This window comes from Echiichthys vipera (genome assembly GCF_963691815.1).
Source record: "Echiichthys vipera genome assembly, chromosome: 17".
NCBI classification, from domain to species: domain Eukaryota; kingdom Metazoa; phylum Chordata; class Actinopteri; order Perciformes; family Trachinidae; genus Echiichthys; species Echiichthys vipera.
In genome coordinates, this window is record NC_139842.1 from 11,795,920 (window position 1) to 11,818,659 (window position 22,740).

At 40.9% G+C, this 22,740-nt stretch overlaps 1 protein-coding gene and 1 long non-coding RNA gene across 2 annotated transcripts; one reads left to right on the forward strand and one right to left on the reverse strand.

The window, feature by feature from the left end:
- Nucleotides 1–1,027: 1,027 nt before the first annotated feature.
- ern1 (endoplasmic reticulum to nucleus signaling 1) lies at nt 1,028–20,869 on the reverse strand. Its single transcript, XM_083931639.1, has 22 exons — nt 20,634–20,869; nt 14,172–14,292; nt 12,019–12,052; nt 11,776–11,848; nt 11,459–11,531; nt 10,133–10,255; nt 9,508–9,609; nt 9,166–9,427; nt 8,515–8,593; nt 7,989–8,148; nt 7,456–7,571; nt 7,153–7,347; nt 6,752–7,016; nt 6,561–6,651; nt 6,277–6,466; nt 5,865–5,964; nt 5,536–5,735; nt 5,023–5,170; nt 4,325–4,452; nt 3,288–3,411; nt 2,451–2,518; nt 1,028–2,369 (listed from the first exon to the last, which is right to left on the reverse strand). The coding sequence occupies exons 1-22, from the start codon at nt 20,709–20,711 to the stop codon at nt 1,806–1,808; spliced, it is 3,294 nt and encodes a 1,097-aa protein (XP_083787765.1). The 5' UTR covers nt 20,712–20,869; the 3' UTR covers nt 1,028–1,805.
- A 181-nt stretch (nt 20,870–21,050) lies between these two features.
- Nucleotides 21,051–21,973, forward strand: LOC310960089. Its single transcript, XR_014593591.1, has 4 exons — nt 21,051–21,261; nt 21,355–21,460; nt 21,660–21,708; nt 21,836–21,973. It is a non-coding gene; the product is annotated as an uncharacterized lncRNA (long non-coding RNA).
- The last annotated feature ends 767 nt before the right edge of the window (nt 21,974–22,740 follow it).

Consider the following 22,740-nt stretch of genomic DNA (forward strand, 5'->3'; position numbering starts at 1 on the left):
GTTCGGAAGTAAAAAAAACAACAAAAAAAGGAAATTGTTTTTAATTGCTGTTCTTGTTCAAGGTCATTTAACAACTGAAAAACTACACAAATAATAGTTATAAAAGTGAATTTTGTTGACAGATGTTTTGAAAAAGAGATGTAAATGGCTTATAAAGTGTTATGTCTGTAAGTTAACAACAAAATGTGGGAAAAGAGAAGTGTATGATACCACAGCTGCTGTAAACTGTGGCCAAACCCCTGAAAGCACATTTAGAACTAAGTTCAACAGAACAGAAGAGTTAATGTTGTTGAAATGAGAGGACGAAAGGCAGGATTACCTGTTTGAACTGAGCAGTACAGTGCCATTTATCACCACATTATATAATATCACTTTGTTGAGCCACTCCCCAGCATTGATCATGGAATGTCAGTTTACTGGAAACAGCAGGTTGTATCATTGGGCGTTAACAGGGTCAATGATACATAAGGGATCATTGCTTTAACTTCTTTAACACACACATGCAGGGAGCCAGAGGACATCCTTACCATGTACCTGCACCACTTCTACTGGCTCCTGTTTCCAGTCTTTTAGCTACGCTAACACATGCCTAACCTTTTCATACTGAATGCTCAGATGTGAAACTGATATAAATCTTCTGATCTCATGGTAAAAAAAAAACATATTTACTTTCTAAATTGCATTTTAGTTCATTTGTATTCATCAGTTTACATCCTGTTGAACAAGTTTGGTTTCAATTAAAGTCCTGCTGTTTCTTGGCAATGCTACAAATCAAACAGGAAGGTTACACCTTGAGCCACCATTTTAACTGTAGCAATAGCTAAGCCAGACAATTCAACGCATATCAGCTGCTTGGATCCCCTGTTAATAAAAATAATTTAAGTGTAAGAAGCTTGGTTTAGGCACTGACTTTAGTGAAATATTCCCCAAAACCATCTTCAGATGAAACGGGTTCAATCAAAAAGCACAACTTTGGTATAAAAAAAATAGAATTTAATGTGCAAGTCATTAACTTCACTTTGACACCCTTGAAAAGTTATTATAGGCGAGCTCTGCAGCCTGACCTCTTAATTCATATTTGACTACATAATCACATGAAAATAAAATTACCTACTGTATTCAGATGCCCCCCTGAACACCCTTTGGAACAGTCCACTCTTACTGAGTCTGCACAATAGTCTTGATTGACAAAAGAGAAGCAGTCTAGCAGCATTAACTGGAATCAAGCACATTTAGCATAGTCAATTTTAAAGATATGTACCCATACAGCACAGTGTTATTAAAAAAAAAAAGGCACATCAGCCATATTAAATGATTTTTCATCGATTATCCAAATTCTGAAATCGGTCTCTATACAAAAATATACATACAGTATCTGTGCAGTGAACAGTCTCACTCAGAAATACAACATTGCACTATAAAACTACCCAATAACAACATCCAAACATGTTTCCCACATAGAGGCCAGATATTTCTGGGACAAACACTTTTTTTGGATATGCCGTTCTGTAAAAAAAAAAAAAAATCTCTTTGCTCAGTCCAGCTACAAGATAATGTTCAACAACACCCTGTTGATTATCTGACTTCCTCGAGAGACTTGTGGACGGTTCTGTTGGGGAACATTTTAATCCAGGTGAGCAGAAGGCACTTTGTTAAGAGTGCAGTTGCTGCACTGAGCAGTGGATCCCAGGCACTGCAGGCCTGGTCTTCACCAACTCACGGTGCCTGCAACAGATTCCTACTTTGTGTCCACTCTTTAAGGCAAAGCTCCCATCTATGCTGGTTCCACCTGATTCTGGTTCAGTTCACACTGGTTCATTGTCCAGCGTAGAAGGATCTGGCGGTGTGTGCATCTCAGACTGACTGAATTCTCTTTGCCTGAGAGGATCTGTTGTAGATTCTGGGGCAAATGTGGGGTTCATTGTTTGACTGTGCAAGTCAGTCTGTGTGGACTGTGCTGGCGCCAATGGCTGCTCTGTCGGAACCGGCAAATGTGGACATACATGCTCATCTGGTGATGTACAGGACCCGGATTCAGCAGGTGTTATGTTTGGGACCTGCTCCGGCTGCGAATGTGTAGGTTCCTGTGGTTGTGAGGCGGGTAATGATGTGTGTGTTGGCAGGTGTTGAGTGCATGACTCATTTTGTCTTTGTGGCCCGAGGTGTGTGCACTGGGCCTGGGTTTTTGCAAGTTGTTGTGCAGTGGAGTAGTAAGGCAGGAATGGCCTCTCAGATGCACAGGTCCGCATGGCCAGGTATGTGTGCATTAGCAGGTGGGGGAAGCGGGAGGTGAAGTAGGACACAAAGTCATCAGGAATGGAGCCCAGAGTCTCCTGTACCTCAACAGGCAACTCTCTGTAATGATGTTTCTGTTGAAGCAAGGTCAAGTGTTAAGTCTAGCAGAAGAGATCAGTTTCTTTTAAATACAAAACATGGGAATATATTCCTACCTTGTTTCTCATTGCACGCAGCAGGTCTCTGACTGACCCACCCTTATAGGATCGGAATTTCCGGAGATCTGTCAAAGGAAGAGAGAGACAGAACGAATCCCTGATCATTATCCAATAAGTAACCAATAAACAGGAAATCCTGAGATGATGCAGACGTCTTTTTATTTCATCCCATTACACAGGTTTTTTGTGGCGGTCTATTTTGGTTTTAACAGAGACAAGATGGGAAATTGAGTGAAATCGACTCTTCATTGTTTAGGAGGCAAGAAGGAGACACAGGGCTGACCCATGCCAGTTAAGACGAGGAAGACACACTCTGTGAAGGTCTGCACTCTACTAGTTATTTATATCTATTCTGAATTGGGAAGTACTTTTTTCAAGTCTCTATGAGTTTTATTGGATGTTGAAGGGTGTTTCTACATCCATTTATGGCTTACAATGGGAAAGCCCAGTTCCACAGTGACATATTTATAAAACAATCAGGCATACACACAGTTTTATAAATCTGTAGTGCATTTTAATCGTGAATCTACACCAAGTTTTAGATATCTGGCCCCTGGTGTCGGACTTACTTCAAGTGAATGGCAAACAGTCAAAAAAAGTACATTAAGTATGAAACAATTAGCTATTTTTTATAGGTAGTTTTCTGAATGTAGAACATCATGACTGCAATTTTATACTATGCTGTTATAATATGCACATCAACTCACTCTGTCAGTTCATACTGTATTGTACAGTACTGATCAATAAAACAAAGTGAAAAGTCTAAAAAGAACCAGTTGAGATCGCGATGCTGAGTGACAATGCTGACAGGAAGCAGCAGGCCACTTCGATTACCTGTCTGCAGTGGCACCGTGATATGTTCTCTCCAGTCGCTTTTGACGACAGCTCTCCCTCCCCTCTCAAGCTGTCTCACGATTGGTCCGTCTAATGGTTCCTTTTCGATTCTGTCGCTGACATCCTGCAAGAAACCACAAAAAAAAACAGACTTCAGTGAGTCTTAAATACGCCAGGAAGTCTCGTTCTTATTCAGCACATAAATACATGCAAAAATGGATGTGACAGATAAATCTATTATATAGCATATTAATGGAGTTCTACAGGTCCATATGTGACTGCAAGACTAAACCAAAGAGGAAGGTTTTCATACATCCTACAATCATGTGGATATACAGTAGATAATGAGGTATCAGTTCTTTGTGCAGTCCAGCACAAATAACCTGCATGTTTGCCTGCATTAATGAAGAAGTTTATTAATGATACAGATGTGTAACAATGTGCACATATTAGGCCCTGTTTAGAAAAAGACAAACTAGAAAGGAAACGCAAAAGTGGCGGTGCCATCTCACTTTTTATTCAGCGTTTAGACGGGCATCTTTGGGGGGAAATCTGTGTGCATATAGTGATGCAAAAGTGTGTGAAATTCGATGTAGTATGCACATTGGGTGGCTAGGTGGTGCTGTGAAGCACTGCCACACAACACCACCCACTTCCTTCTACTTCTCTGCCTAATAGCGGAGAAGCAGAACGCCGTAAAGTGTGACAGGGATCGGCAGCCTCCCAACGCCTCCGCTCCCACCCAGGCAACTTCATTGTCCAACTGGTTTGTTGTTGTTTACCTGTACTCTGCGCATGGATGTTACATAAACATGTACGTGAGGTGAGCCAGCGTGAGCAGATCAGAGAGAGCCCACTTTTTCGATTTCAAGATTTCCACTCTGGAGGGTGGTTTCACTTTTTTGCGTTTTTAAGCCCCAAATTAAAAGCCTCATCTGATAAATTATTTTGTTGTTTTCACCCGCAAATGTTAAATAGCCTAATACATGTGATCTATACAATAATCAAAGATATAGTCAGATATGTAAACAGCTGACCTGAAAGAACTGCAGCTCCTTCTCCAGGCTCCAGAAGAAAGGGTGTTTGAGGACGCTTTCAGCTGAAGGCCTTAGATGAGGCTCCATGCTCAGCATCTGCTCTATTAGATCTCTGGCTACGATGTCCTCTGATAATTGACACAAACATGCTGGTTTTTGCAATGTGCTGACAGGGTATAATCACACAGCAATGATGACAAAAAAGAATTAACGACCAACTACATTACTAATAGGGATGCTCGATTTGACAAAATCATAATTACAATTACTTTGGTCAGTATTAAGAACATGATTATTTAACACGACTACTCATTGACTTTGGAAACATTATGCATTTATTGATCTGAAAAAATAAATGCAACAAAAAAGAAAAAGTTCAGTATATGTTCAAAACATGCTAATGGAAATGTGTTTTGTTGAAAGAACTACTTATTTAAGCAGTAAATGTTAGGATTTTGTGGATGTTAACATTACATAAATAATGTCATGACTGTGTATTCTAGCTGCAACATATTTTACTCACAACCCACTGAAAACTCTTGAACATATTTTCCAACACTGTTTTAATCGTTGGAAGTCAAAAATTGTAATTGAAAACAAACTTGATTAATTGAGCAGCCATAATTACTACTGTTGTACTTCTCTCACCTCACATAAAGTGATCTGAGAAAGCAAAAGCAAAAAGTTTGAGTCCTCACCATGTTTGTCGGTTTGCAGATGGTCCAGACTGTATGTGCCCAGTAGGATGTTTGCTTGCCTCTGCAGAGACTTTCCAAAGGGGTGGCTTCCCTGAGACACCACGTAGTAGAACACACAACCAGCAGAGAAGATATCCACAGCGCAGGTCTACAAAGGGCAAGAGAAGGAAAGGATGGAGGAGGTCATAGTGCGGCATGTAAAGAAAACACTTAAGACACCAACAAGGTTTGTATGCAGTATCAAGATATGTATACTAGTGTTGGATTATTAGGTTAATTAATGCTCCTTTGGGTACCACATTCAACTCTTGGATAGTTTTTTTTTTTGTGTTTGGTAAACAAATAAAAGCTTCTTGGATGCTCCTACTGTGTCAACTGTAGCATGTTCAGACAATGAGGTGAGTGACTTTACCTTTTCAAGAAGCGTATCATTTTGTGTTTATTTTGTGAAATCTGACAACTAACAAAACTTCTAACCACCGTGAGAGAGCTGCTACTCTACCACTCACTCACCGGGTTGTCTTTGCAGTCCTCACTGAGAACCTCTGGGGCGATCCAGCCCTCAGTGCCCGGCACTCCAGACCTTCTACTAAAACTATGGCGGCCTACTGCCAGTTTCTTACACAAGCCGAAGTCTGAGATCATGGCCCGGACCCGACCGTGGGCATTGGGCATGGACACCAGGATGTTGTGGGGTTTCAGGTCTCTGTGGACTGAAGGAAAAGGATGAAGGGGGGGGGGGGGGGGGAGAAAAACAGTTACTTTAGTGATGCAGATGTTTGGTAATACAAAACAGGCAATTATGAGAACAAGAATGCGACTTTGTATTCAGTGATGCGTACCTATGTTGAGAGAGTGAAGATGGGCCAGTCCTGACATGGTCTGCTGAAGAAGCACTACTGGCTCGAGTCCATGACGGTTGAAATCCTTCCTCTCCACATACTAGAGAGATAAGAGACTGCAATCAGTGTAGTCCAAATAATTATATACTGGTCTCATTTTCACAGTCAGAAAATGTATAACACTAAATTCATTTTAACATGGGAGGTCCTGTCTTTTTTTTGTAGTTTTTTGTGCTCTTTATACAATGACACAAAGACAAAGAATCCTGGCTATTTCTTCTACCTGCTAAAGACACAAAAAGGTAACACATCAGGTCAGTTACCACTAGGCTGCTATTAGCAAAATACTTGGCTTTTTCTTAACTTCTTCCAGATTACACAAAGGTGCTTGTGCTATTAAGCCATTCATTACCTCCTGAAGTGAGGCAGCACACAGCTCAATGGCGATGTACTGGAACTGACGGTCCCTTTCGGTGCAGAAGTAGCGGATGACATTTGGGTGCTCGTCTGACTCTCTCAGTAGCTGGACTTCCCGATCTGCAAAGCTGAAGCACTCTGGGAGAATTCTCTTCACTGCCACTGCACGGTTGTCAAACTGACCCCTTGTGGAGAAACAATGAAAATACAACTTTGTGATATTTCTTCAGTATTTTACAAATAAAACACAAGTTATCGTGAATAATTGTTCAGACATACTTGTACACAATGGTGCCCTCAGCACCATGACCCAAGACCTCTTTGGGACGGAAAGTTATGTTTCCCACTCTGACTATAATGGAGTCCTCCTCTGAGAAGACAAATACATAATTTGAAACAGTGAAAACTAGGTTAAAAATTGTTGTATAAAACAAAGAGTGTGCGTTTAATCTTGTTTTCTAAATCTTTACCTCCATCTTCGTGCTCATTGGCAGAGCTTCCTAGCTCAGACACAGACAGGTTGGAGTGGTTGGAGGCACGGGGGGTGACATTGGGGCTGCTGTGGTCGGAGCATTCAGAGCGAGTGTGGGCCACATCTAGATAGTCGCTGTCTGGGGCCAAACCCAAGCCCACTTCTGCAGGGGGGAATGGCTGCTGTCTCTGGAGCAGCTCCAACCTCTCCTCCATCTGTTTCTGGAACTCCTGGTGCTGCAGCTGCTGCTGCTTGTGAACACTCTGTGTTGAGAGAGAGACTATGTCTGAGGCTCTACGGATAACAAAGTGTGTTTTCAGGATTTACATCTTGTTTCTACAAATTAAAGATTTTCTGTCATCAACCCAATAGTCCACTAGGTGGTGTTGTCCGACTTACTTTGGGGTAGGTAATCACAAAGGCCACCCAGCCAGCCAGGAGGAAAGTAGAAAAGATGATAGTGGCCATGTCTTTTAACATAGAGTCAACAGGGGCCTCTGGACGCACAATGCGACCACTAGTACCAGGTTCCTGGATAGATGTTTCCGGCAGAGGAGAAGGGGGCCCATCATCCATACCACTATCATTCACTTTCTGCAACATGGTGGGAGGTGAGGACAGAGAGGATGTGAGTGAGAGATTTGATATCTGAAAGTTTTTCTAAAAACATATCTCATGAGTCACACACTGACAGACACACACCTCCTCAACTTTCTTGTCAGTAGTAGGTGGGATGACGTTGCCTTGATTGCGAGGGAAGCTGTCCGGGAACTTCTCCAGGATCGTGGTGTGAGCTTCGAGGGGTGTCTCATGATGACCTGAAATGTAGGAGCGAACTTTTTTATCATCATCATCATCATCATCATCAGGAAGGCCAGAATCATGAATCAGCACCGAACACTGATTTTAGTCATGATACTTTACAGCATTTATAGTTTTTCCATTTAAATTACAAGGAAACACTATTACATTCAAAATTATTTTATCATCCACCAGAGGGCAGTCTCAGTACAGCACAGTCACTCAAAAGTGTAGGGGTTGATTTAAGGCCTAGGACTTCAAAATGTTGTGAACAGTACTGAGAGTAAAACCCGCAACTTATGTTTTTTTTCTCCCTGATTTTAGGTGGTGGTTCTGAAATCTTCTCCCTCACTGTACCAGGAAAGTTCACATTAATCAGAATTGGGAAGGTTTAGACCAAATATTACTTTGTGATGTATGTACTGATGTAGTACCTATGAGGAGCAGGTAGTTCCTCATGAAGTTTATGCGGTTTCGCTCCCGGAGCACAGCGTTGAACTTGATACTGGTGCTGGGTGTGATGACACACTCCTTGTCCTCTTCAGTCTCCTGGCTGTTGGGACCCTCCAGCATGGGAAAGGTGCTTCCACGAGGCTGTGAGCACAAACACAAACATTTCAGGAATTCAGATGAATTTTCTATCAGATGCGTCACAGGATAACCTAAAAAAAATATAAAAATAAAAAACTGTTTCTTGTAACAGTAAACTACTATACCATGGAGGCAAGCCAGTGAGGCAAAGTGACGCAGGTCAGTTGTGCAAGCTAAGACAAAAATGGGACAGGGTGTGCTCGTACAAACTCACAGGTATACCTGGAAACCACTAACCAAAAATGAAGACTGAATGAGGACAATAAAACGAGTGGCTTGATACAAAACTTCCACACATTTTATTTTCATGTCTCACTGATATGGCTTGTGTTTTGCCTAAATGAAGATATATATGCAACTGTTGCTCACCACCACAGTGACTCCATCGTGCACCAGGGAGGGAGAGGCATATAGACTGGTGGAGTACTTCCCCACGTACAATGTGGCCCTGAAAAAGGATAAAACTCTGTCAAACAAATGCCTGTTTACTTTTGAAAATACAGTACATATTTCATACTAAACCGAGATGTGCCAGAATACAATCCTGGTGAACACATCTGGAAAGTATTACAGATTCATAATGGAAATAAACTTTCAGTGTGCTTCATCCTCTCCCTAAACAGGCAGAACTGCCTAGTAGCTCAACCACTGGAAGTCCTGTTTGTCATTTCCAGCAGAAGCAGGTGTGAACACAACACTTTAAAATAAAACAGTACTGCACTGTGAAACTAGAGCAGAAACACGGCCCGTCAGCACCCCCTTGTTAGATACGACATGTCTAGGCTCCATCCTGAAACTAAGCAATCTCACGTATTACAAAAGTACAAAGTTAACCTTGTGATTAATAGACAGAAGGTTCTAACATGTTTTAAACAGTGTTTGGCCAATGCTTCTTTCCTGTATGGTATTCTAGAGTAGGTTTTTAAAAATGTATCCAAATGAGAAATGTCAATGTATGAACAATCATAAAAACAAAAGCAGCCAAAAAAAGGTAGAGATTGTTACATTCGGTCTGCTTACAGGAACTTGTTCTTGGGCTTATTCTCTTTGGGAAACGGGTATTTCCACTGTGTGATGCGGCCGTCCTCTCCAGACATGAAAGTGAGGTATCGCAGGGTTTCCACGGCAACATTAGTGTGGGGAACTTTGCGGAGGCCCTCACGCTGCCAGATGTACATGGCTACCACTGGAGAGTTATAGTTCTGCACCCACTGGACGTCTCCCGTCTCGCTGTCCACAGTCACCACGAGGCCGTCGCCGTTGGACACAAAATGAGCCATCTCTGTGGGGAAGTGCAGAGAGGTGATTAGCACTATCTCTCAGAAACTAAACTCAACAAAAGAGCCAGCGTTTGAGTCGTACTGTATTTGGTGTCATCGTCAGGAAGGGTGGAGGCGTAGTCAGAATAGGTGGCATTCCAGCGCAACTCTCTGCTCTTGGTGTCATACATGGTGATGGTGTACTCTGACAGGGAGATGAACAAAAAAGGCATATTCACACAGGAACATGCATTTGAATTGCTTTTTGTTCCTAATGCAACATACACAAAAGCTGGGCTTTGAGTATACATTTCTGGGTGTAAATGCAAAGTGGTGTTGAATTTCCTTTGCTTCAAAAAAATGGAAGAAGTTGGGACACGGTGAAACCAAATCCAGCATATCTTCTATGGGGTGACAATGTGAGCTATGACTTGACACCACCAAGGGTGGCTTTATAGCAAGTATTAGCAATTTGTAGGGCGTGCTCAAGGTCCTTGTTTGCAATTACCATCCCCGGGATAGATTGGGGGTAGGTCTTGATGAGGCGATGGGCGGGGGTAGCGTTAGAGATGAGCAGAAAGTAAATAAGGGTTTGCCAACAGTTTGGGGTTAGAGTATGCTAGACAAATAGGCCTGTTGATAACCCAGATTAAAACTTAATGGGATTGGCTGGGTTGATAAAATGAGGCTGGCTGAATTTGTGTATCTGGATTGGTTTTTGTTTTTACCTGTGCGTCCCAGATAGAGAAGAGATGAAGAGGGACACAGCATCTCAGCAAAGGAAGACGTCAGGGTCTGCTGCTTCTCACCAGTCAACAGGTCCACCACATACCACAAGTCCTGCTTCTTACCTATACATGATCACATACACACACAAAATTAATTTCCTCTGTCATCATTACAGCATTTATTGCTCTTTGAAAAAGCACTACATATATTTCATGATCTTACCTGATAATAGAACTTTAATAGAATGCTCTTTACTTTTTTGTCCACTCTGTAAATGGGACACCTATCATATAGCTCTCTACCCCGGAAGAGGGTTTTTCCTGAGGTTTCTCCCTATTTTTCCTTTAAAAGGGCTTTTTGTGATATTATTCTTTATCCAAATTGAGGGCCTAATGATAGAGATCATAAAATAGACAATTTTGTGATTTAGGCCTTCTCAAAGAAAACTGACATGACTGTGTACAGGAAATTGATCAAAATGTGCACCAGTGCAAGCTGAGTCAAGTACAATAACAAGCAGTCATCTATCCTTCACAGTGATGGGTGTTCCCATCATCAAAAAACGAACCTGCTGTGATCTTTTTTGTCACATCATCTCAACTATTGTCAATGCAGGGAGTGGCAGTTATACCCTTATCACAGATTATTATAGATGAATGCAAAAACCATAAATCCGAAGATGTCTGCTTCAGAGAATCCAAACGTTGATGGAGGATGGTTTGGCCTGATAATTTCCTACAAACTCTATTTGGAAAACATTTAATACAGAAACAGATTTCTGGGTTTCCCCCAGAAAAGTTGAATGGCCCTTTTTTGGCGGTGGCTCGGCCATAGACAGACTGATGGCAGCATTATGGTAGGGCCATGTAGTTTCTGTAATAACAGAATCGCAAACAAAATCATGAATTTGACAATTCATAAAAAGCTATAAACTGGGTGAATCCCTGGATTTAAAGAATGAGAACTGAAGGCTGTAACACTTTTAGATCTTTGCATCTTCAATAGGCTTTGTTCCAGCAGCAGCAGCAGCTTCAGTTGAATGAAAAGCTTCACTGATAATGACTGTGGGGAGGGAAATGTCACCCGCTTCCCTTTAAACAATGACACCGTAACTATGGTAGATTACCTTTCCTGTTAACTGTTTCAAATTCAAAAGAGCACCAGCTACGACCACAACCAGAGTGTAACTGAAAGATATCCAGATAACACCAGCTAATTTAGGCGAGAAGACACACTGGGAGAACATGTTTATGGAAAAGAAAACTACAGAACAATGTGTTAAATCAAAAGGCATAATACAATATTTAACTGACAATTAGCCTTACCCATGTAAAGGACACCATCAGAGCTGCGACAGGGCGAAGCTTGGACCAACTCCGGGATAGTGAATGGTAATTTCTGTTTCAGAAAAATGAACATAAAATAACCTTTAAAATGCTTTATGCCCTGTCTCAATACATGGGGAACATCATGCATGCACCACCATAGTTGCAACTTCAGAATATGGGTGCATTACTCTCAGCATGACTTATTTACACATATGTGGTGAGAGGGTATGTTTCTCGATATGGTAGGGAACTGAACAGCGTGTTTCACACAAGAGGGGAGATTATCGTTTGTGATAAAAATGATTTCCTCTTACTGTGAGGCCTTCGTTGTTCTTTCCCCCCAGAGAGTACAGGCTGCCATCGTTGGGGTCAGGTAGAAAGGCCGGCCTAGGGTAAAGATTTAAGAAGACAGCTCACATCTCAAGACCAGTAAAGGGAGTGAGACATAAGACAAGCTCAACAGGTTACCATAATCATTTGCATTCACCATCTTTTGTTAAAGACAGGTGCAGTACTCAAGGATATTTACACCCATGCAGAAAATAACTGATACATACTCTGCCACGTGTGTGGGGACCTGAAGAACTGGATCTGTGAGGAGAGGAAAGGAAATAAGACACAAGTCAGGACAGACAAGAATACTGACGAACAATGGAAACCGTGGCCAGGAGCTCTCGAGTATAACATGAACATCTGTAACCTCACAGAACACAAAGTCCAAATGACGACTTCCCCAGGGGCAAACATGAAATGCAGTCATGTCTGCCAACAACTTTCTGTGAACAGGTCAGGCATGTAACAGTAAGAAAAAATATTATTTAATGAGCTTTAATGAGATTGGATCCTCTTTGTATGAAGTACTAAAACGTATCAACCTGTTGAGCCTCTGTAATATCAGGAAGAAGATTTGACTCCTGAACAGTTAATTTGTGAAAATGCCCTCCATGGACAGGGGCTAAATGACCATATTGTTTACATGTTTAAGCCCATTTACTGCAACATTTACACACTGTTCACATTGTGTCTACCGTTTTCCAAAGTATCATACTTTGTCCTACCCACTGTGCAGCTATTAGCTTCCATTCAGCGGGGAAAGAAAATCCGCGTGTGGTCCACCACATTGAAAGTCATGTCAACCATTCTGTCAAAATTATATTACTGTTGTGTTGTAGGCTAAGGAAGTGCGTGTTTAAAGTCACTGCAGGTCGAGCTCCATACCATGTGGCATTTCTGGTAACTAATTGCTGCATAGAAGGAGAGGACGATGCGTTCAGTGTATAAAACATATATATTAACATGGCCAGCAATAATATAGAAGGTTTAAACAATACAATAGCCCTTTAAGCAAAGAGATAAAGTGTCAGGCCCTAACCTCTATTGCTGCTAGACAAACACACACCTCCCTACAGTGTGAACATACAGGGTGTGGACCAGGTGGTGCTGATCTCTGTGGAGGTGCCTGAAGGGGTCAACAATAGTAGGGGGTAGGATTACCTGAAGGTGGTAATTGAGTCTTGTGCTCAAGAAACATTGCATGCGTAATTGCAGAAGGTACTGAGAAAACAATGGTTTCATAGAAATACCCTCTGGTTAGCCGACATTAAAAAACATGTTTGCAAAGCCGGCAGGAAGTGACAAGCAAACAGTGGGAGGACGTGCATGTGGGCTGAGTTGTACTGTCTTGATCCAGGGAAAAGATTTCTGCTTCCCCCTCATTCTGTGGGTTAGTGAGCATAACAGGTGTGTGTGGAGCCTGGTACAGAACTGGTCAAATTCATATTCAATAGCTCTTCCAGAAAAACAGATGATGCGGAGGAAGCAGCCTCTGCCTCTGATTATTAATGACTTGGGTATTAGGTGGACCTAACCAGGGCTTGTGGGTTCAAGCCACAGTAGCTTTCATATCCCCTAAAATCTTCTGAACCTTAAAAATATATGAAAATGTATGTTTAGAACAGGAAATGTGCTCAATTGTTGTACTACAGTATGTATCTTATTCTAAGAAGGATAAACTACCCGGAACAACAATAAATGTCTTTGTTAGACTTTTTCAGCACATGTTTTCCAATAACCCGTAAGTGTATATTATCTAATGTAGTTCCCAAGCGTCTAGTGCCTACATTAACATGGTAACCATAGTACATGCTGTGTGTGCAGGTGACACTCCAGCAAAGTTGCTTACCCTTGCCCACTCTGACCTTGATTACAGGCTATTTTCGCCCCTCTCGGTTAATAATTACCCAGTTTCCATGCCTAACAGAACACCCCAGCATTTTCCTCAGTTTAATCCTAGAAAACATTTCTTCCTATAAGTCAATAATACAAAGTTTAAAAAAAATCATAACATAGTTATAATTTTTTTTGTTTGTTTCTCAACTGGTCATACTAAAAATATGAGCCTAAGTAATCACCTTAAACAGCACTAGAAACTATTACAGTTTTACCACTGCTATGAGAGTGGGAATGCATTCAGATAATTTGGTTGCAGACATCCTTTTGTGATTAGAATAGTTAAATAAAATCAATAGACCCATTCAGATAATACAACTAAGTTGCACAGCCTTGATATGGCATCAAAGTCTCATGTGGTCTCCACTTACTTCAATTTTTTAGTTGATTACACTCTTTTTGTTTTGCTCTACTATACCCCTAACACTGATAGTGACAAAAGAACGGCATGCATACAAAAATACAGTACAGTAAAACATACCTTCTTTCAGAGTCCATTTGATAGAGCCTGATTTCTTGCTAACAGCGTGCAGGTTTCCATCCAGGGTGGACACAAAGAGCAAGCTTTCAGGAAGGGAAACTGTGCTGGCGTTGCAAAACCCCTACAGAAACACAACCAAAAAAATCAAGGTGATGTACTATAAACAAACAAATCTCTACTCTCTACTTATAATGCACATTAATCAAAGGGATAACATATTCAACGCAGGCATGTGTGAGCATGCATGCTCCAACTTAAGTCCACAGGTTAGGTCAAAACGTGTGCTCCTGCATTGAGCTTGTGAATAATGGCATTAGACACTAATCAAAAAGACATTACTCATCCTCACACACACCTGAACCAAACATTAGTGATATGTTAAAATTACCGCATGCTAATGAAATTATTTACATACACACTGGTATGAAATGTTGGTTAATTGTCTGACAAATGCTACTGCATTGGGCCTGTTTTCATCATCATCATCATCATAGACAGCATTTTGCTGGAAGGGGACCGTTCTACCCTGTTCTGCTTAACAAATCAATTCACTTTAAATCAATACCTTAAAATGACAGCTGAAGAGCAAACGGAGAGGGCTGAATAACTAGGTAACAGAGTGCATGTTGCTGGACGAGCTCTCGGAGGGTTCAGCCGGAGCCGAGGATTGCAACATGGAGGAAGGTAAACAAACTGGGCATGAGCATATGTGCGTGTCCTGAACATGTGCATTACACTGGTGCTACTATCAGATTAGCTTATAAGGATGGATTGGCTTTTTTAATAGATTTCACAATTAACATGAGTGAAGAGAGTGTTTCAATTTCGCTCTGCACAGATGAATAGTGGGCTGACAGGCCATATGGGACCTCCACTAAATTTTCCAGACCCTTTCCAGAACAGTTTACTCTACCAACTCCAAAATATGGGGAACATGAACAGACATGTTGGATTGGTTCATTTAATGACAGACGTAGACAGTGCAGGTGACGAAAGGACAATACAGTCATCAAAGAGGTATAAAGAAAACAAAACAAAAATCAAAGATGCCGCAAATCCAGTTAAAACAATGTAACCCATAACCACAACAGAAGCTAAACAACCCAGCCTCATGACTTGGCTTATGCCAGAATTAACAGCACTGTGGGTGATGTGTGCTCCACTCACCCACTATGGAATTCTAAAAACGTCGCTCTTGATAACCAAGCCTTGGGCTTCTTATGGTTTTTGGCTTCGATGTGCAAGGAGCAGTCCAGTGAGGTGTTTGAGAGCTCTGACTACCCGCCAAACCCGAGAAGAACGTATATCTCAACCCGACCAGTCTCTCTACTTGGATAGAAGCTGTTCTTCTAAAGTTTCACCTTTTTCTGTTTTAAGGCACACTGAAAAGTGCTAATAAACTGTGTCCATTTAACACAGTGGTTCACAATCAGGGTCAGACTGGGAATAAAAAAAAAATCTGTGAATGCCACTAAATCTGCTGTCTTTACCACAGGAGCCAAAAGCTGAGCAGACACACCTCATTCTCCTGCTGAACCACAGTGGTATTGACCCTTGACTAATCCCCTTGAACAGCTCCCTGGGGGCAGACAGTGCAAATATACCATATATACAGTACGATGCAGATTACTAGTCTATATTACTAACACACTCTTCTGAGCATTCAGCTTTCAAGAACATAATGAAGGTGGAGGACGTCGTCCTAAGTCAGACAAAAACAAACAAACTAGGTCTGAGTGCGTGTGGTATGGAGAGCAACTGCAACCACCATCACCGAGTCACTCAGGGTTTTCCCATTGCTCATGGAGCCTGCATTTTCTCACAAAACCAATGCCATAAACAATGACCAGTGCACTGAGAGACAATCACTTTCTCCCTGTGAGGTCCTAAACTTAAAAACAATGAGAAGAACTCGCTCACACTGTCAGCTTGAAGCAGAAATATTTATTCACAAATTCAAATTCCTCTGATGCACCTGTCGCATATCATGTTTGCAGAGATTCTTTTTCTAAAAATGGTAAAATATGCCTGTTATAACTGACCAGACAGAAACCAAACCCATAAACTGAAAGTTTCACACTTTACATAAGGAAACTGGGTCCTTCCACATTTGCCTGCTGTAGTCTCACATCCTATACAAGCATTTATGTCAATAATGTGCACCTGTGACTGTTCCCACTGGGCTGTAAACTCATGAGCATCACACAACTGTACTGGGAGAATCATAACTTGTTTTTGAGCCCCCAGTAACCTCTATCCGGGTTCTTGGTTTCACAAGCAAATAACTCTCTTAACATCTGTTAGCCTCCTAGTTTTAGGTGGACGCTGATATTCAACAACTGTTGTATATTGTGATGAGGTTCAGAAACATCTGGTTTAGGAGTTATGAAGCCTTTTGTAGAAGATTTAAACATTGGGGCATTCCTTCTCATTTCCTTATTCTGTGTAACACAGAAATGTTAAGTTGTTGCGTAAGCGAGTTACATAATACTACAGAACTAGGCGAAACAATTGTCTTGGAAAGTTCTGAGGTCTTGAGTTTCTCCAATACAATGACACCAGGCACAGCTTTAAGAGGGACACAATGCTCATGATAGCACTGGCAGCTGGCTGGAGTGTCACTGTGCTTCACAGCCTCTTGTAGGGCAGACCAACCTGAACACAGGACAGGCTGTAATTGGCAGACTTCCCACTGAGTTTTCACAAGCACTTTAGTAGTACACCTGCCTTATAACCCCTTTGTCAGATACCACCATTTCTTCAAGATGGTGAAGTATTACATACCATAGTTAGAGCACCTGGACAAAAGCTGCAAAAGGAGAAAAATAATTGCTTGGGTAAAGACTCCTTATAGGAGGAAGGCTGGACACATACAGGAGACACAGAGGGGATGACTCAGGGAGCAGAGGAAGGTAAAGATGTAGAGATGCTCCATCTAATCATGCAACGATCTGTATTTGCTTATATTCATCAGTCCAACTTAGGTGAATAATGGCTGTAAAAAGCTGGTCAGAAAATACAGGGCAAACAAATGCACACCACCCAATGTCACTCCATCATGGTGGCCCTGCATTCTTAAAGAACAGACTTGCTGGGTGTTCCTTTGAGGATGCATCAAAATAATACAACACATAAAGGTCATCTCATAAATGTTTGTGACTGCCACAATCGACAGATGGACAACATTAATTTCGGGGCTCCTGAAGCAACAAGTGTGGCTGAATTACATACAGCCAGATGAATTGGTAGTGGCACAGATGCACTGTTTATCAGTCTTTACTGGATGTGTGAAGCAGACACGAAGATTTCCATTTATCGTCTCACCATTCAGGCTTATATGATATAATTTAGAGATGCATGAGGTGGAGAGTGGCAAATACAGAAATACATATTAAATGGAATGACATGAAAGATAATGATTTATGGAGAGTCTGACTAAAGATGAATGGATGACTAAAAATGACATGGGTAAAACGATGTTGTAAAGGAGTGCCCTTTGCAGGATCACTTATGTAGGAGGTTTCTGTAAAAAGGAAACAATCAGTTGGTAAATGATTTTAATAATTTCAATGTCAGTAAAATAGTCATTATATGGGGCTGTCTTTAAAAGACAAAAACTCAGATTTCTCTGTGAGACTATTACTTAAAAAATAGTCTGAGCTCCCCAGTGCATTGTCACTATGCTTTTTTCTGTTGAAAAGTGGAACAGTCCTGCCACCAACGTGTCTGCACCAATAAGCAGTCTGTTTGCATCTTGCTTGGGTGCAGACAAAAACCAAGACAGGAACCAAGATATATTTATCTCACACAATAACATGTCATGGGAGGTGTATCGCAGCAACACCTTTCCCATCCTCTTTAATAACTGTTGCACTTTGCATTGCCTTGTTGCTGAAATGTGCTCCTTAAAAAGTCAATATGGGGGAATATGCAAAAGGCAGCATTAAGAACAGCCGGATGATCCACCAGTCAGTCCTACATGAAAGTAGTCATTTTTCCCTTGAGGGCTGTATAAAGATGAAAGGCTCTGGGATGTTTGATTTCCTTCACAGCCTCAGACCCCAACGGGAGAGTGGAATTATACTAGTACAGGTGAGGGGAAACAATCATTTCCACAAGCATGGGGAAATGCCATGTTTCATGTTTTAAAATTTAGTGGAGATCCCTTTTTAGCAACCTCCCCGTGTCAACAACAGTCTAGTATCAGCTGCTCTCTGCGTGGTGTACCTTCAGTGGGGAGGATGTCACGTGTTGGCCCTTGTTCAGACACACTTAGAAAAAAAATGTGATCTTACACTATCTTATCACAACAGTAGATTGGCTGTGCTTTGACTAACAAACCAGCTTGTCTTAGTTCAATCTGAAACAATGTATATTAAAGGCAAATATTAAAGAAAATAAATGCGCATAGTTACAGAGTATTGGGACAAACTGCAGCTGAGGGACCTATTGTGGTCTACAGTCGGTCTTATAAGGAATATACCGGTAAGTGTTGTTGTGAACAGCAGATGTGTGAAGTGAAGCATAAGCATAATGTGAGAAGAGGCATCTAAATACAAATAGCTGCCGAAACAGCGAGCGACAGTTTAGTCACCAACACATCCATTCTCACAGAGGAGAATTAGCTGACCTTAAATAAAATTAAATTGTGAAGGAGAGGCGGTGACAAGAGAGATGAGTCTTTTCTCTGTAGCTCTTTCATTTGTATCTCTCTCTTACACACATGCGCACACACACATACACACACCACTATCTATAGATAGCCTTCATCATTTGCCACCTCTTACTCCACAAGTAGACTGTCTACCCGGCTGAACCTGAGACATGATAGGGGCTTATAAGGCCTCTTTAATCGTCTTCTTAGCTGAAGTGGTTTAGTAGCTATGTAGCCGATGTCTCCGCCTGGAGACTTTCGAGGGATCTAGCTCAGTTTCAGCAAAGTTAGCTCCCATTTGAACCAGCCACTAATACTAATACTAAAGGAACCCTTTGGTAAAAAAAAATAACTGGATACAACAGTACAACATTTATATTCCAGGTGTTGCTACGTTACAGATATATTTGGCATATATAACATTGTTATTTTGTACTAACCTAGTGCAGGTTGCGCATGATGTAATCAATCTAACCACAAGCGACCATCGTGCACAACAATGATGGCTTTAGGGAGGAACTTTTGAAATGGGAGTGAAGGCAAAGCATGCAAAACTGTATCTTGTCTGCCTACTTCTGATGGTTGTAGTGATCTAATCAACTGAGGGGAAGGCTTTCATGAAGTCATATAGCATCCATTAAACTTTACCTTCGTGCAGGCACAGGTGTTTACTTGCATTACACTTCTATTTTCACTGTTTGATCTCAACATATCCTCTGTTTAGGGTGTCTATGTCAAGTATTTATGTCTACAGACTAGAGCTGCAATGATTAGTTGTCAAGTTTTAAATGAATTACCAACTATTCTGATTATTGATTAATCAGTTTGAGTAATGAGTAAATTTAAGAATAGTTTATCTCCTCCTTTGTCACAGTTAACTGGATATTTTGGAGCTGTGGACTAAACACAACATTTGAGGACATCCCCTTAAGCTTCGGAAAACACTGACCAACATTTTTCAAGATTTTCTGACATTTCATAGACCAAACAACTAATCTCCAAAATGTCACCAAGACATCAGCCCATCACATTGTGCAGCCTTGTTTGCCACCTTTGCACCATGCACTGAGCAGGACCCAAAAATATTGACTGATAAGTTTTACGGTTGCTGCTCATGTGTAAGCAAAGTACTTGTGTTCAGTAGTGTGAAAAGATAAGGAGGTGTTGAGTTCACATACAAGCAGTAGAAATATGGACATATCACCAAGCCTCAACAACACCAATACACTGACCTTAGAATAAAGTATGTAGACCTAAACTCTAACAGTAATAATGATAAAATGGCTTCTCTCAAATTCCCTAGTTTGCCAATAAGATACTCTGTGTGGAGTTGATGACGTGAGAATATTAAAAGGCATGGGGGAAGAGCCTAGCTTTCAAACAAAATACATGCACAGCAAAACAGACAATTACCAGTCTCACCTACTTAAGTTTCTCAGAAAGAAGATGGAGATCTTATTTTCATGCTCAGAAGGTTTTCTTGATTTGTGACACTGGGTTGATGAATTGAAAATGTTCTGCGTTGATGATACATTGTGAACTACACAGTTTCAAAGCACATATTACTCAAAAAACATGTGCATTGAGCCAACAAGCTAACGTTAATGTTAGCTTACTTCATGCCAGGACAACACAGACAGAATTAAAAGTGCACTGAATGGCACACATTTTAGTTTGGACTTAAATACGTGAGCGTTGCATTAAAAGCACAAAAACAACCTGGCGTTGAGTGAAATGTGTAATTCAGTGGTTATCTCGGAGCTAATGTCTTCTAACTTAAGCTAGCTTATCCAGTTAGCCCCTCTTACCTTTTGTGGGAGACCAGCGCAGCAAAGCAACGCCAAAATGCACCACAACAGGGCCCGACTGCTCACTGTCCAGTCCATATTCTCTGGTCTTAAAACCGGGTTAGACAGCTGGTTCTGACGGCCGTTGACTACATAGAAAACGTGTTTTGGCTCACAACCAGATGTTACGAAATTATTTTAAGTCAACGCTGTAACGTTAAAGGTACAGAGGCGACAGGAGTGGATACAACGTTGGATTCACTTCTTCCTGAATCGAAAAGCGTGGGGGTTGGACTTTGGGGTAGATATCCACACGAGTGGAGGAGGGGAAGCGTAGAGTCAGTGTGAGCCAATGAGAAAAGACCTACAGACACCGGATGTCATATAAATTAGATCCGGGGGACATTTTCTACAGAATGCAAAAGTAATCCAGGGAGCACAGCGTTACTTCTCTGGTCTGACTAGTCAGACTAGAAATATTGCATTTAACATGGCGAGGAAAAGCTCATTTATATTCATATTTTGGAGTAACTATAATGATAAGATAACATGACGTGAGTTTGCATAAAAAATAGTCCCTAGTTTGGCAAAGCATTATGGTGGCACGTTGGAGCGGGTGAGTAGGCCTCATCGGCGTGGACATGTGGAGGTAAAGTTTATTTTTTTTATATGTATATTACATAAAATGGCAAGTGCAGTGAATTATTTTCATCTAACACGTGATTTGTTTTGCTGTCCCCAGGGCCGGTGGTAAACTGATCATTTTCGAGGCGATCGCTCATCTGCACGTGGACAGGATAGAAGCGTGGTGTGCTTTCAGATGAAGGCCCCTCCATCACGTTATAATAGTGAGTATATCTTTTAATGTGTATATATAAAGATGCACTTTTTTTTGGTTCATGAATGATGATTTACGTGCGTTAGACTTCTGATGTAAAAATGAAGTCAACATAAACAATCTGACTTATCACACGAATACCAGTCTTGTGTGCTTTTTAAGTGTTTGATAATCATGCTCACTCAAACACATTACGTCTACATTTACAGGGAATAGGTGAAGTGGATGTTGATGGATGGATCCTGCAACAACAATATGGTAAGTATCTTTAGTGAGCAGAAAGTTACTTGTAACGGTTATGAACAATGGTCACGATGGTATTTTACTAAATTATAAATGATTACTAATCATAACTAAACTTAATCAAAGTTGTTTTCTTCTGCAGGAGTCTGACTGTGGCGCTCAAGAAATGGGCAAGCTTCTGTAAACTACAAGGTGACGCTATGCAGGACTAATAAATGAACATGCATTTTTAACCAGAAGGCTTAAAAATGTATTGCTGATCTGTGGAAGTGTAATGTCCTGTATGAATAAATCATTTTTCAAAAAGCCATTGTCTTCTTTATTTTGCTGACTTTACATGTTTTGGTAAATTTCATTTAAGGCACTTTACTTGCAACGTAAATGGCCTTTTTCCATGGCTATTTACACCAGTCAAGAGTAGTGCAAGATCATATTATGTCGTGTTATAACTGGGGTTTCTTGGCAATTTTCCCAAGTCTCTCTTTTAAAGCAAGACACAACCTCAATGCACTTGTGCAGAAAAATGCATATTATAGGAACGGCATTTCAATTTTTAGAGATTTTTATTGTTGAACATGTTGACTCAGTATAACTACAACATGTGGGTATATTAATCAAAAGAATAAAACAATTGCCTGCCAGATCATGGCTTTTTTTTACAACTACATGTACTTAAGTATGATTTATTGGCTAATATTTAGCAAAGAGCTACAAAGTTAAGTCAATTTTAATCAATTTAGTCCTTGGCCAGAAAATGAATCTGCAGCTGTGTATCAATTATTTGACCTTTTCTAATTTTTCTGGAAAATCACAAATGGTCTCAGGTACCAGCTTTGTGAATGCTTTAATCTTATAGTAAATGAATATAAAGGGAAATTGTGATGTACATTTTTTATCACTTATCTCAAGGATTATTTGAAAAATGTAATAAGCTGGTCGATACAGGGAAATATTTATAGTTAAGAAAATCTGATGCCTTATGAGAATCTGGCCTTGTCCTTTAACTTTCTTACACCCACAAAGCCACACAGACTCTTTCCAAGCAAA